The 15,929-nt window shown below is 42.1% G+C and overlaps 1 protein-coding gene across 1 annotated transcript in view; it reads right to left on the reverse strand.

Annotated features, from left to right (window-relative positions):
• MYCBP2 (MYC binding protein 2) overlaps nt 1–15,929 on the reverse strand; it is a 407,094-nt gene that overhangs the window by 236,122 nt on the left and 155,043 nt on the right. Inside the window, exons 25-27 of the mRNA XM_026662219.1 lie at nt 8,576–8,701; nt 8,358–8,485; nt 263–354 (exon numbers count right to left, since the gene is read on the reverse strand). Coding sequence (XP_026518004.1) covers nt 263–354; nt 8,358–8,485; nt 8,576–8,701 — 346 coding nt within the window. The remainder of the gene's footprint in view (nt 1–262; nt 355–8,357; nt 8,486–8,575; nt 8,702–15,929) is intronic.

Below are 15,929 nucleotides of genomic sequence, written 5' to 3' on the forward strand. Positions count from 1 at the left end.
GGGAGGGGGAAGGCTTTCACTTTTCCATTTGATATCTCAGTCTCCCTACAATATCTGAACTGGGGTTTTGTTTTGTTTTTTGGTTGCTCTTTTCACTCTGTTACCTTTCTTTTTGTTGAAGATAATAAATGCAGCACTACATGTTAGAGAGTCTAACAACACAGATTATTTGGCATACTTTCAAAATATGTTCAAAATGCATACCAAAACAAAACTAACAAGACAGTAAGCCTCTTTACAGAAAGTAAATAAAATGATTTACCTAGCAGCACAATCATACGCCAAGACATCAGTTTCAGCAAGAAGGTCCCCATCAGTCTCATGATCTCCCCCATCTGGACCCAATTCAAACAACTGCAAAAATAAAGTAAAATATTTCTCCATCTTTACAAATTTCATTCTACCATTCTCATTTGCTTGTCATTCTTTCTTGCCTCTCTCTATAGGAACACTATTGAACAGTGTACTACTATTAGTAAATATAAAAAAGAACAGGTATTTATTTTACAGGAACTGTAGTTCTTGGAGTATGCATCTGTGTGGATCCCACTCTAGGTGACTGGCAATCAGTTTCTCATCTAGAAAGTGGTATTGAGGAGTCTTATCTGCAAATAACTAATGACTGTAACACTGCCTTTCCAAACCTGGCTTCTAAGCTTGCTGTCAAAAAAAGATGGGAGGCCATGTAAAGGACTTTGTCCTATTTAGTGAATATAACAAGGGCCTAGAAACATCTAAAGTATGGCCTTTTTTCTCTCCTGGACAAAAATGGGATTTTGGAAAGAAATTTTTAGACTAATTGCTTGATTTAAATTGAAATGTGAAACAACTTTGGGAATAAACTTAGAATGAGGTCTTAACTCCACCTTTTTGATGAAACAATACGATTAGCCATGAAGGCTTGGAGTTCACTGACACATCTGGCTGTTGTGATACCCACCAAAAAGGCCATTTGGAGAGTAAACTGGTTAAGAGAACATTCAGAGGGGGTTCAAATTCAGCTGCCTGAGACCTGCAAGGACAATGTTGAGATCCCAAGAGGGAGGGGGCTCCCTAACTGGTGGGTTAAGTGTGATTCAACCCTTCTAAAAATCTAGAAACAGAAAGGTGGGAGAATACAAAGCATGACTGAACCAGAATGTGGCATACTGAGATTGCTGCAAGGTGAACTTTGATTGAACTAATGGAGAGGCCAGAGAGTTTCAGTTGCAGAAGGTAGTCAAGGATCTTGAGGAAAGGGGCCTTCAAAAGGTCACGGTCATCCTGGGTTGTCCAGATAGTTCTCCTCAAAGTGAAAAGAGATTTGCTAAGAGGATTTCTTATACCTGGAATGAACAGTCTCTTTAGTAGCCCTTAGCCAGCCAACATCCAGGCTATTACGTGCAGTGATTGTACATCCAGACCCAATCTGTCCCCAGCTCTGTGATGTTGTTTGGACAGTCCTGAAGTGATACAAGGCCAGAGAGCTGACATATGGAGAAAATCTGTTAGCTTCTCATTGACAGAGACAATTCTGGCTATCAGGATCAATGTAGGTGCATTCTGTCTGATTTTCCCCATAACCCAGGGTGCCAAGGGCATCGACAGAAACGTATATAAGACCTCAACAGCATGGTATGAGAAATTCATCTTGAATGGATCTTAGGCTCAGGCACCCACAGAGCCACAGGCAAAACTTTGCATTCTCTCTGATGGCAAATAATTCTGTGAGGATATTCTCCACTGCTGAAACATCAGTGAGAGGACATAGCTCTTCAGAGATCATTTATGATTGGTGACACATTGACTGATGAGAAAGACTGCTAACTTGTTGGTCCCTGGAAGACCACCAATTGGGGTTATCCCATTAAAGTGACACCATGTTCATTTTCTGGTTGCCTCTTAGTGATGAATGGGCAGCCCTCTGCCTGTTTACATAATACATTGCAGATGTGTTGTATATAAGGATCTGTGTGACAGAATACTTTAAAGCTAGAGGAATGCTTTGCAGGCCAACCTAATTGCCTTAAGTTCCAGGACGTTTATATGGAGTCTCACGTCCTTTTTGGACCATATTTCATGCATTTAAAAGTGGTGTAGGGTGACTCCCCAACTTGTTCCTGGAGCAACTGTGACAGGTGTCTTTATAGATGGATGTGTAGAGAACATCCTGGGCATACATCCACCAGTTTAGTAATAAAAAGCTATAAGCTGGGACTACAACATGTGCATGCACTTGATGTTTTTTAAGTTGATACACAAAGCTCAGACAGTCCCACAACGGATGTAAGTGATGTCTGAATAGTAGTGTCACATAAGTGAAAATCTACACATTGGCTAAAAGTTTGAGACAGGTTTGTACTGGGGTTGATTGGACAGAATGGAATTTCTCTTACGGAAGATGTGTATTTGCCAATTTGGAGGTGATTAAAGCTCCTATGAATTCTACTGTCTGTGATGGTTGGAGTGACAATTTGTTGTAGTTTATCAGGCCCAGCTCTTTGAACAGATTGAGGATGGTGTTCAAGGCTGCAGTGATATCTTGCTGCTTCTGATCAGCCAATCATCTAGATATAACTCGACACAAATGCTTTGTTTTCTTAGGATATCAGCTACTGCAGCTAGACATTTAATACTCTCTGTGCTCTGGCTAGATCAAGTGGCTGTACTTTGTATTGATAATGATTGGGCCCTACTGTGAATCACATATACTTCCTATGGGTCAGATAGATTGAAATGTGGAAATATGCTTCTTGGAGGTTCAAAGCTATGAACCAGTATTGTGCCAGTAGAGAAGGGATGATGAAAGGTAGCACTGCCATCCTGAATCTGAGATAGAATATATATTTGTTCAGTCTTCTGAGGTTGAAGATACGATGAAGACCCCCTTTCTTCTTCACAATAAGGAAATAAGGGTACCTGAATTCCATAGTTACCTCCTCAATAGCTCTTGGGCAAAGCAAGGAGGCCACTTCTTTCAGCTGACTCTTGTGGGAAGAGTTCCTGAAGAGGATGGGGTTGAGATAGGGTCTGGAACTGCATCACGTACCCACATAAGAGGACTTCTAGTACCCATTTGTTGGCTCAGGTGTTACTCTTGACCTTCAGGTCAAACCCGCTGTCCCAAAGATGTTGTGGGGTGGATGGTGACTGTGGCAGAAGGTGATTTTCTTCAAGGCTCTGGGTTTATTCCTCAGAGAACCATCATCTCCCATAATATGCTCTTGCTGAGAGTGGGAGGGTGCTGGTCTGAGGTTGGTACCTGGAGGGCACCCATCTTGAGGTCAGGGTAAAAAAGCCTAGTGATCCAAAAGTAGCCCTAGAATCTTCTAATAATTGTATTACTTCAAAAGTCAGGTTACTAAACAAGTCAGTTCCCTCAAAGGGTAAATCTTCTATGGTATGTGTACCTCTTCTGGGATACCTGAAGCCTTCCTCACTCTACCAGCTATGGCCACAGACCAATCTGGAGTATCAGAACCATCCATAGCTGCTCATATAGAGGTCTTTATCACTTGCCACCCTTCAGAGATTATAGTCTTTAATTCGTCTCTGGAGGAAGCTTGTTCACGAAGGGAGATACGTTGTCCTCTGTCAAAAAATTATATTTCATGTACTACACTTAGTAATTCACTGTGTATAACACTCAATTTGCTGAGCCTAGTTGGAGTAAAGTGGAGAAGCAAGCTTTCCTCCCAAAGATATCCAACTTTTGGGGGGTCTTTAGTTCTGGAAGTAGTCTCTAATGAGCCAAACTGTCTAGCTTTCTCCTGAACTGCAGAGACCACCAAAGATCTAAGGACTGGATGTGTGCAGAACTGTAAAGCCTTTCTGTAACACTTACTATCTCTTTCCCACTTGGTTGCTAGTTGGGGAGAAGGTAGCAAGAGTCCTCCAGCGAGCTTTAGCTGGCTCTAAAATGCCTTCATTTTTAAGTTTCGCTTCCACCAAGAACAGAGGATACCAAATAATTTAGGGGCTGTCTCCTTGATCATTGAGGTCTCAATCTCAATAGCATACGCAATTTTTGAGAAAGCAACTCCTGAAAGACTCTGAAATCATCCAGGGCTGGTAAAGGGGCAGAAAAAACTATATAATTAGGAAGGATAATGATCTTTGGGAGAAGTTGAAGGTTACTGGTCTGGAGGCTGGGAACCTGACTCTTCTTCATCCATCTGTTCATCACTAGCCAAAAAGTTTCTGAAGGAGGTCTTGAAACTGAGGCCACAGGAGAATAAAACCACCTACATTTTCATGATGATCAGGAAGGAGACCCACTTCTGGAGGGTGGGCCCCAGAAAGCCCATTATGGCCCAACTGGGAAGTCGCATGGTTCACTTTGACCAGATTGGGCCACTGCCATCCACGTGATGGATAAGATGGGGCCCTGAAATGAGTGTTCTAGTCTGGAACCATCTCCTGATCTTAGTGAGTGGGGAAGTGAAGATTGCTGTTGGGATAGGGGAGGGGGTGTTGATGTGGTGCAATTAGGAGAGTGACCAGAGTAGAAGATCTCCTCTATTGGTGGTGCTGATCTCTGAGGTGATGTCAGTATGGGGAGCTGAGATCTTTAAGTTGGTGCCAGATGAAGTGCCCTTGGTAGAGAGGGTGATACTGGAGAGAAAGTAGCTTCCATCAGTAATAAATCAGGGGGGAATATTAGTGCCTTAATTGCCAATGCCAGCTCTGATGTCAGTACTGAGATTTTCAGCACTGAGGCATCTATCCTAGTCCCAGTTACTGGTGTAGCCTTGAGACCCTTTGATGCAGAGTCAGAGATTCAACAGTGTCACTTGCCCCTATAGTATGAAAGGGCATTGTGCTCAGTAGAGCTAAGAGAAATATTTTTGAAAATTCGTTTATTTGCTGGGAAATACAGTTTTTGTGGACTCTAAACTATTCAAGAATTTGACCCAAAATTGACCCAAATAGTTTTGGCCCAAACTTTTTTGGGGTGGTGGAAGGGGTAGATTCACAAGGGCACTATTCACAAAATGGCTGGAGGAATCATAGAATATCAGGGTTAGAAGGGACCTCAGGAGGTCATCTAGTTCAACCCCCTGCTCAAAGCAGGACCAATCCCCAGACAGATTTTTACCCCAGTTCCCTCAATGGCCCCCCCCCAAGGATTGAACTCACAACCCTGGGTTTAGCAGGCCAATGCTCAAACCACTGAGCTATCCCTCCCCCCAGGAGCCTCCTTTATAACCTTTACCCCAATGATTAGGGAAGTCACCTAGATTGGAGGTTCAAGTCCCTGAACCATGAAAGGGAAGGGGGGAGGGGACTTGAACCTGGGTCTCCCACATCCCAGGTGAGTGCTCTAACCCCGGGGCTAAAGGTTATAAGGAAGGCAAGCAGCAACACCACCACCACCTTCTCCTCCAGCCATTTTGAGAATCTAGCCCTTAATTTTCCTTTGCCTTTATTTTAAAAATGCCCAGAAACTAAACGTTTCATTTCAGGACAAATCAAATTTAGTTTTTTGTTGGCTTAAATTTGCTGAAATTTTTCAGAATTTTTGGTTTCAGTTCAACCTGAACTACAATCCCCCCCAGAATTGCCTGTGAACCAAAATAAATAAATAAAATCAGTTAGTCACACAGCTCTAGTGCTCTTTTCTTGGGAAGAGAGCAAAGAGAGAGAGGCTCTTAGGCCTCAACTTTTCCTTTCTTTGGGGAAGGCCACTGCTGGGAACCCTGGTTAGTCTGGTGCTCTGATACCTTTCGATAGTATGGTTCCAGTCTTCAATGACAGAGCAGCCATTAGTACTGAGGTGGTCCTTGGCTGCCGTTACTTATAGCTTGTGGGTGCTGGGACAGATTTTTTTTTTTTTTTTTTTTTTTTTTTTACCAGTACCAGTCTTGGGAGTCACACCGAAGCTGACAGACTGGCATACAGAGGTTGATGCCAGTTCTTTTGGATGTGAACTTCCTCCCAAACAGCTCCAGAAGATGTAATTTCAGCCAAGTATCCCTGAATTTTAATGTGCTTGAGGAGAATGATGGGCAGATGGAGCATCAGTCGGGCACATGGCTCTTACTGACAAAACAAACAATGGCTATGATCGTCTGTGAATCAGTCGTAAGACAAGCACAGGGTTTAAAGCACAAAGGGTTTGAATCCACCACTGAAGAGGTTTTGGCACAAAGCAAAAAATTAATTTGTTTTCCTTCTTCTTAAGGGGATTGAATTTAAGGAAAGCTTTTAAAAGAAAAAGCAATAAAGGGGGAATTTACAGGAAAATAAAGCTATAGAAAATGTGCTAGGAAGTAGCAGGCAGACAGAGTTTGGGCCTGCCTCACTGCCATGCACAGTAAGAGGGAACTGAGAGCTGCTGGCAGGTGCTCTGCCCATTATGCCATCAGGTGAGGAGGCTCAGAGGCATGCAGGGCACAGGTGCAACCCAAAAAACACTGCTGTTCAAAGATTCTGATCTCACATGTATGAGGCATATGCACACCTAGAGAGTGATCCACAGAGACAAATGAAGAATCTTAGCTCTTACTGATCACTTATAGTTCTGATTCTCTGCACCAATCCTAGTCATATGGCAATCCAATCTGTTTATATGGGCACAGTTTCATTTTCCCCTCTAGAAATGTTATTAATGATCAGAGCCTGTAAATTTCCTTAAATACAGCCTCTTAATAATCCCACTTGTTTGAAAGATGAAGAAGAGATCTCAGGCAGCATAACTAAGTAACTGATGGCATCTGAATGACATACTGTGAACCAGAAAAAACAGGTTTTAAGTAAATTAGATAATCTAATTTGTTCCTTTCCTTTCAACATCCTCTGAGGCATTTCTGAAATCCCTATGAACAACAGGAATTAATAATTCACCAGTATAAAAAAAATCAGTGAATGACAAAAAAAAAATCGTATTTATGGTAACATTCATTAACTCAGAAAAGTATGACCATCTTGAAATCTGGATTGTATGAAGTTACATTTGAGTAAACCCATAATAGAGAGTAATATTTTGAGGAACTCAATGAAGACCTAGAAAGTGGATAAAAATGGTTTGCGCCTTTTTGCTTCTGTATAATGAGTAAGTTCTTTTAAACAGGTTTTTTTCCTGTTTTTTTCCCCCTTAAAAATATCAAGTCTTTTCTTCATGATACATTAATTGAAATCAGCAATTTCAATACTGACATCAATGGGGCTACTCAGTGCATAAAGGTAGTCACAAGCATGTTTCTAGGATCGGGGCTTAAGATCGTAATCTCTTTCCGGCACAGATGGTATCGTCTGTGTGTGTTTGCATAGGGCCAGATCAACTTGTAGGTCAATGAAAACATTTTGAAGACACTGAGTTCTTCTGTCATGACTAGGAAAGAAGACGGGACTTTTTGGACGTTATCACATTATCTTTCTGGAAGCTTACTACTGCAGCTTTGATAAGGGATGGATGGGTTCCAGAAAATTCTGGAAAGCTTTTTGGAGAACCTATGTCGTCTTATTTTCACATAATCAAAAAAATCAGGAAGAATTATCATTAAAAAAAATCACTTGATTTTACTGCACAATTTAGCAAATGAATGGCAATTATTAAATGCATTATTTTAATCGAGCGTTGCCCTCAATTGCCTTCTTTTGGAATAGCCTAGTACTCAACAGAATTTTGTTTATAGTTTTTAGCATGTTTTAGTTAGATGGCAACCTGTATAACCAAGCCTATTATTTAGGTTTTAAGGTTTGAGGAGCCTGATGGCAGTATTTTCAATAACACTGCACTGAGTTTTGGGGGACAAGGGGGGAAGAGAACAATATAAGGGTCACTCATCCCCAGCTACAAGTATGACAGCATGCTCTTATTCAACATTAAAGTTTCTAGTAGCCCAAGCTGTAATGTCTAAGAAAAGAGTATCACCAAAATGTCACCTCTTCAAAAATACTATCTGAATTCTTCTTTCATACTGAATAATACAAAAATCACTTCAATGAACAAAGTTTCTAATCACTTCACCCACCATAAATGAAGAGCTCCAAAAGTTAACAGAAATGCTACTTAGAAATTTAGGACAAGTGGTAAAGCATTTAATTTAAAGTTGGCCAGGACCTTAGTGCCAATACCCCTGTTCTTGAAAAAGTTGCATAGGATTTTAAAGATGAGTGTCGAACTCTCAGTTTTATATCTCCCCCATACTACCATCATCATGGGGCACTGAATCAATATTGCCTCAGTGAGGAGCCTGATTCATATTCTTCTGTGGGTTTTTTTTGTTTACTTTTTGATGGACAGCTTTTACAATTGTACAGCATGGCTCCTTCCACCCCATTAGTATAATCATTAAAAAACCTTATCAATTCTAAATTACATTTCTAAACCTGTGATCTTAAAACAGTATGTTTTGAAAGAGATCATCTCTTACCTTTATTTTAGCAGTGTATTCACCCCTACCTCCAAAAAGGCCAAGACCACCAAGTAAAATGTCAGTATCGGCATAGAAGCGGATAGCTTCCACTGAATGGGCTGAATAACCCCAACCTCCTCCATGACCTACAAGGAACAAATAATTACAGATCTATATAGAACCAGATTTGTGTAATGAAAGTCTGTTTGTGCAGCAAGATTATACTGAGTACATACTTTCAAATCTGTTAACCACACTATAATCTTCCTTGGAATAAACTTTCATTACTGCTTGAGTCTCCTCCTCTGTATTTGCTACACCCATTTTTAAGTCCTGCATAGCGGCTAATGTATCAAGACAACCTGAAAGAAAATAAAAAGAAATATTCAATTTCTGTAACTGGAAACCACAATTGGTGGAACTCTGATGACAAGCTGAATGCTCCTAAAGAAAAAAAGGTATCAGCAGCACTACCATCTTTCCCCTCACCTACATAAACATACTGTAGCAGAAGAATAGTACTTTGCCTCCAATTACGCTCAAAAAAGTCACTGTGGTAAAATATATAGCCTTACCACTAAAGACAAATCTTTTTACTAAGAATTTGCTCTCAATAAACTAAGAAATATTTGACTAAACGTGTTATGTGGACAATGGCATACAACCTCTCAACAACAGCCTTACATAAACATTCCTCCTTTGGTGTCAGGTATGCTTTTACATACATAAGTGAAATGAAGAGCTAAAGCAGAAGTTTCTCACCTGACTATCAGTCTCTACATATTCTTATCAAATGGGTCAAGACTCAACAGTAAGATCAGGATGGAGAAACTACATGTAGAAAACTGAGATTAGCGGTAAGAACAGGCATCCTAGCTGAAGTTAAAGTATAGCTCTATGCACTTTTTAATCCATTTGAGAGAGTCTTTGCTTAGAAATAGAGCTGGTCAGAATTTTTCTGGCAAAATTAGGTTCTGTAGGAACATGCTGATGTGCTAAAGTGAAATATTACAGGGTCAACAGCTCCATGGCTGGAGTCTTGTCTCTGGGGGCTGTCAAGTTCCTTGCTCCATGGCAGACAGCCTCCCACCTCTCCACACAGGTCTCTCAGGTGTAAAATGTCCATTTTTGTCTATAACGCTTCAAGGTAGATGCCTTCATTGAGTGAAGGAGAATTATCAGCACTCTGTACGAATGAAAGAGTCTATACAGATTAGGAAATTATCCTCCAAATGGTTAGATTTAAATTCTGCAACTGACCTCCATTTTACTGGGAAAGAGGAAGCAGGTAAGGGGTTTCTCCTTGGACAACTCTAGGAGTTCTAAATAGTGTTGTTGATGTGGCCATGTGGCAAACTGAAAATATTTTCCCTCTCAATCTGGTGCAATATAAAGGAGTCGGTTATTCTCTTGCCACAAAGAGGTCTATCTTTGCATGGCCAAACAGTGAAAGCTGTCACTACATATCTAGTTTTAGAAACCACTTCTACTGGTCTTGTATTCTTCTACTTCACAAAGAAACAAAATGTATGTAGAAGTATAAATCCTTCAAATTTAGAGCTGCAAACCAGTCATCTTACAGCAATGAAGGAATGGAGATCCCCTAAAGTGGTCATCCTGAACTTCAAGTTCTTGATTATCTTATTTGTTCCTCAGGTATAGACTGGGTCTCGGACTTTCTACTTGGTGATGAGAAAACATCAGGTGTAAAATCCCTGTTCTTGGTGTTCTAGTAGGACTTATTCTATTGTACCTTTGACAGGAGCAAGTCAAATTCTTCCAGGAGGACCTTCTCATAAGAAGTGTTTCTGAAGAGGGATGAGAGGAGAGTTGTAAATAGGCCTGGTGCCAAACTGGATGGAATGTGTGTCAAGGACAGTCTCCCAGATGCAGCAACTGGAAATAATCACACATCAGGAGGTATAAAAGAAGGATAAATGAGGATTGAAAGGAGGGAACAGAATGGAATTAGATGGGGAAAATAAATGAATGTGTCTATTGGGTGCAGCATCAAATCCACTTCTTACAAACAGATGAAGTGGTCTGGATTGAGGATTGTTGAGGATGCTTGCTCCTTTATTGCTGCTAAGGCCTCTTCTGATAGGTGGGTCTTGAAAGGGATTGGAATCTTCTCTGTGAAGAGAATCACTGCCAAATTAAGACTGTCCCATGTGTGGAACATGAAATTGGGTAAGGATAGTAGGGGTCCCTGAAAAAGGTCAAGGGCTAAGAAAGACAACAAGATCTAGCAGTAACGCTAGTGGACTTCATTTTCTCTAGAACCTTGTTAGCTGCACCACTGAAGAGGTCCTGGTCTACAGATAAGGCCTCAATTCTCCCTTAGACTTCTAAAGTACACCCTGAGGAACAGAGCCACTAGTGCCTCTTCAAAGCACTTCTGTAGCCACAGAACTGATGTTTATGTTAGACACATCACAGGCCATTTTAAGGGCATGCTTGGCTATAATGCAATCCTCACTCACAAAGAATTAGCTGCCTGTTTTCTCAAGTCTGAGGCTTAATCCAGGATAGGGTTTCAAGGCATTTCCCAGACCACATTAGGAATACCTTGCCATTATAGCCTGGCAACTTTCCACCCTCATATCTAGGGAGCCTGAAAAATAAAACCTGCATCAAAAATCATCCAAGTCTTCTGCCTTCCCTATCTTCGGGTGCTGAATAAAGAGATCTGGGCCCTTTTAATCCATCCTGGGCTGCAGATACCACAAGGGAATTGGGGACAGGGGGTTACCCCAAAAAAGAAATTCCTCAAAGAGAATGGGGATACATACAGTGTGTTCTACTACAGACCTGTGAGGTGGAAGTCGGATTCAACCACAACTTATGGCTAATGGGGATCGTGGTTTTTTCCCCTTCTGCCTCGGTCTGTAAGATGCCAATAAGAGAGCTGTTGACTCCACTGTAAAAGTACCTTTTTTTCCTCCAGATTTAGGCTCTTCATGTGAAGATGGCAAACTGTCTGAAAACATCAGGTGATGACATGACAGTAAATCCTATGTTTTCATCATGTGACATGGCATGGCATGACCAAGACATGGAGACACAGTGTCCTGGATACTGGAAGAAGAGAGAGCTCCTCTGACATCAGTGCCAACTCTTCCTGCACAGACTGATTTGGCAGCACTGGCTCCCAAATTGGGATGCTTGGTGTAGAAAAGTGGGTAGGTGCTTTTTTTTTATTATTATTATTATTTTATTATACACACACACACACACACACACACACACACACACACACACACACACACACACACATTCTCTCATGCCAGAATGTTTCCTCTTCTCCTTATTTTTGGAAGAAATTTTGTGGAGGTAGAAGTCAGCGCTAAGAAGTAGGGTTGGTACTGGCACAAAAGCAGAGTGTGTACCTTTTCTGGGTGGTTCTGATACCAAGGCAGGAGCTGGTGCCAGAATAGCTAGAGCCATCAACGTTGCCATTGGTGCCAGCATCAGGTTATGGGGGCTTCTCTTGGGTATGGTACTGCTGAAGCGTGCTGACATGAGATAGTGCTTCTGGCAGCAGGCAATGAAACTAAACCCAGATCCTGCAGCCAACTCTGGTACCATCAAGTGCCTCATAGGCACAGAAGGCAAGGACCTCAGCAAAAAAATAGGGATGCCCTGGGTATGCACAAGACTCTGTTCTGAGGGCAGATATCTTGGCTTCAGTGTCTCAGAGGACTTATAAGCCTGTAGCCTCAAGTCCCTGCAGGTAATTGGCTTGGCAGCCGCACTGCTGAGAAGGATCTGGGAAATGTGATGGATCGCAACCTCAGCATGAGTCAACAATGCGATGCTGTTGCAAAAAAAAAAAAAAGCAAATGCAATTTTGGGTTGCATTAACAGAGGCATGGCATGCAAGTCACAGGAGGTGATAGTACAGCTCTACTCAGTGCTGATTAGGCCTCAGCTGGAGTAGTGTGTCCAATTTTGGTCACAGCTGTATAGAAAAGATGTAGAGAAATTGGAAAGGATCTAGAGGTGAGCAACGAAGATGATCAAAGAGATGGAATGCAAGCCATATGAGCAAAGGCTGAAGGAACCAGGTATGGTTAGTTTGGAAAAGAGGAGATTAAAGAGGGACAGTATGCCCCAAGCCCTGCCAGAGGGCAGAAGCCATGAGCTCCCCTCCCCGCCAGTCTGTTACACGGAGAAAGGGGCGGGGACAGTGAGCCCCGGGAGCTGCACTTTAACTGTAAAAGAGCTGTACGTGGCTTGCGAGCTGCAGTTTGGCCACCCCGTCATACAGTCTGACCTGCATAACACAAATCACAGAATTTCACCCAGTAATTCCAGCATCATGCTCATATCTTGTGGTTGAGGTGAAGAATATTTGTAGAAAGGCATCTGATCTTCATATGAAAGTTTCCAGTGATAGAGAACCAAAAGATCTTGGTAAGTTGTTCAAATGGTGATCCTCATGGTTAAAAATGGTTACCCTCACTTTATTTTCAGTTTGCACTTGTTTAGGGGGTGTGTGTGTGTGTGAGTGTGTGTGTGAGAGTGAGAGCGCGCGCTCATTCTTCCTCTGGAATCTGCTATACCATCCTACAGAGGGTAACTTTTACCCTGGGATCTTAAAGGTATTTCTGAAGAGCAATTTGGGGGAGGGGGGAAATTCCTGTCTTTGGGAGGTTGCAACAAAACATTTATTCTGTATTTTGTAGATTGTTCAAAAAACATTTCCAAGGCCATTTTGCATTTGCTACTCTAACCATTTAAGTAGTTCACCCACAGCCTAAACCCTAATAACATCGGCAGTAAGACTGAAAAGGGGGACAAACCCATTTGATTTGATTACCATTAATAAATATGTTTGGCAAAAGGCCACAAATGTTGGAAAAAAAGGAATCAAATTCAAAAACTTGGAAAGCCACCAGACTAAGTAACAGTTTCTTAAATTGAGTTCTTCTATCCATAATTCTGTCTTCATAATAGTACTAAGGCATGAAAGATAAATAAATAAGAGTGTTTTCCAACAGCCTGAAGGCGATAACTGAAGGGAAGGTTACTTGCCCTGTGCAGTAAATGCAGTTCGAGATGTGTGTGCCCATGGGTGCTCAACTTCAGATGTGCTTACACCCCAAGTACCTTTGATCGAAATTTTTTGGTAGCAGTCCCCAGTTAACCTGCACATGCACTCTACACATCCTTGCGCCCTGCACCGCTACATAGGCCTGTGCGGTCAAACTGCCCTCAGTTCCTTCTCCACCGCAAAGTCCCCAAAGGAAACTGTGAAGCAGAGGGTAAGGAAGGACTGTAATAGAGCGTTCATGGGAACACACATCACAAAGAATCCCAGTTTACTCACCCTGTGCAGTAACCTCTCATTTGAGTAGTGTCCCCGTAGGTGCTTCACTTCAGGTGACTACCATGCAGCATTCACAGCAGGAGGAGGGGGCTTTGGAGTCACATCCAAGACTAACAACAAGGCTGCATTTCAAAGGCAGCATCTGATCTTGAAGACTAGACTATCGCACAATTTCTAAAAAAGGTATGTAGTGACATCCAAGTTACAGCCTTGCAAATGTCCAGAACCGAAACGTGTTTGAGCAGCACCACAGAGATAGAGAAAGACCTCTTGGAATGGGCCAACATCCTAAGAGGAGGCTGAATGTCAGCAGATTTGTAGCACTATATAATACAATCAGGAATCCACCTGGAGAACCTTTGGGTGGAAACTGCTGAACCTTTAGACTTATCCACAATGGATACACAGTCTGGGTGAGCTTCTAAATTACCTTGTTCTGTCCACATAAAAGGCTACTGCCTTCCTACCATCCAAGGTGGGAAATGGACTAATGAGGTTTTGGGGAAAATATCAGAAGATGGATGACTGGGTTAATATCAAACTCAGACAACAACTCAGGTTAAAGTTCTGGATGTGGACAAAGAAACTGTGTTCTTGAAAAATACTGGAAATGGGGGTCCACCATTAGATCTCTTATTTCTTCAACCCTTTGAGCAGAGGTAACAGACACAAAAAGGCAGCCTTCATAGATAAATTAATGAGGGAAGAGGGAACAATTGGCTCAAAGGGAGGATTCATAAGGCATTTAAATACTTGATTTAAATCCCAAATTGGCAGTGAGTTCCTTAATCTTGAGGGGGAAAGTTACCCAACCTTCTGAGAAACCTCATTGTGGGATGAGCAAAAAACTGATTCCCTCAATCGAGGAACAAAAAGCTGTTATGGCTGTCAGGCATACCCTGATGGAACTCAAATAATCCTGTCTTTAACTCTAGAAAGTAGTTCAAAACAGTCGAGAGGACGAGTGAGCAGATGGAGAACATCTCTGATCGCACCTAATGCTGTATCTTTCCCAGTCATGAAGGTAAGTGAATCTTGTGGACTCCTTTCTACTGTTCATTAATCCTGTTTTGAGGCAGTACAACAGGTAAGTCTCTAGGCCTGTAATCCATCGAGGAGCCAAGCTGTGAGATGAAGAAACCTCAGGTTGGGGTGAGAAACATTCAACCAGCATCTTGAGAAAGGAGATGAGGAATGGATGGAAGAGTGACTGCGTAACAAACAGCTGGGTGAATTAGGTAAGGTTACCAGATCTGTCTGGGCCATGTGTGAACTATTAATATGATTTTAACCTTGTCATACCTGATTTTATCACCCTTAGAATCAGGGGTGGTGGAAGAAATGCATATAGAAGGCGCCACGTTCATGGAACAAAAAAGGTGCCTCCCAATGAGTGAGGGTCTAATCACCCTCTCCCGCTCCGCAACAAAATTATTTGCATTTCTTGTAATAGTGGCAAAGAGGTCTATTTTCAGAACTCCCCAACTCAGAAATATTTGATTGAGCATTCAAGAGTCCCACTCCCATTGAGTCCTGGGAGAGGTGTCTGCTGAGGTAATAGGCCATCGTATTTCGTACCTGGGAAATAAGTAGAAGAAGTTACTCACCTTATGCAGTAACAATGGTTCTTTGAGATGTGTTCTCCTATGGGTGCTCCACTGTAGGTGTGTTTGCATCCCTGCACTGATTGAAGAACTTCAGTAGCAGTGTCCGTTAGGCCTACACATTCACTGTCTCTCCTTGTGCCCCACCACTAGGGTAGTTACTGTTTATGGGCTAACTCCACTCACTTCCTTCTCTACCACAGAGTCATTGCCAAGAACTCCGAAATAGAGGGGAGGAGGGTGGGTTGTGGAGCAGCCAGTGTGACACACATCTTGAAGAACCATTGTTACTGCACAAGGTGAGTAATTTCTTCAAGTAGTGTCCCTACAGGTGCTCCACTGTAGGTGACTCCCAAGCAGTATCCCCTCTGGAGGGCAGGGACTTCAGAGTCAAGTCAGTTACAGATGACAGCACTGTGGAGCCAAAGATGGCAGGGGAAGCAGAGAGTTTCCAGCGATCACATAATGTTCTGTGAAGGTGTGGATTCACGCCGCCGCTCTATAGATCTCTGAGATAGGGACATTTTTGAAGGCAGCAATGGATGAGGAAATTGACCTTGTGGAGCATGTATGAACGGTATCTGGAGGGGTCATATTGCAAACTTGGTAACATTGTCTAATATAGTTTGAAAAGCCTTTTGGCTGATATTGCCC

The sequence above is a fragment of the Terrapene carolina genome, unplaced genomic scaffold (assembly GCF_002925995.2).
Source record: "Terrapene carolina triunguis isolate 2854851 unplaced genomic scaffold, T_m_triunguis-2.0 Scaffold21, whole genome shotgun sequence".
Taxonomy (NCBI): Eukaryota; Metazoa; Chordata; order Testudines; family Emydidae; genus Terrapene; species Terrapene triunguis.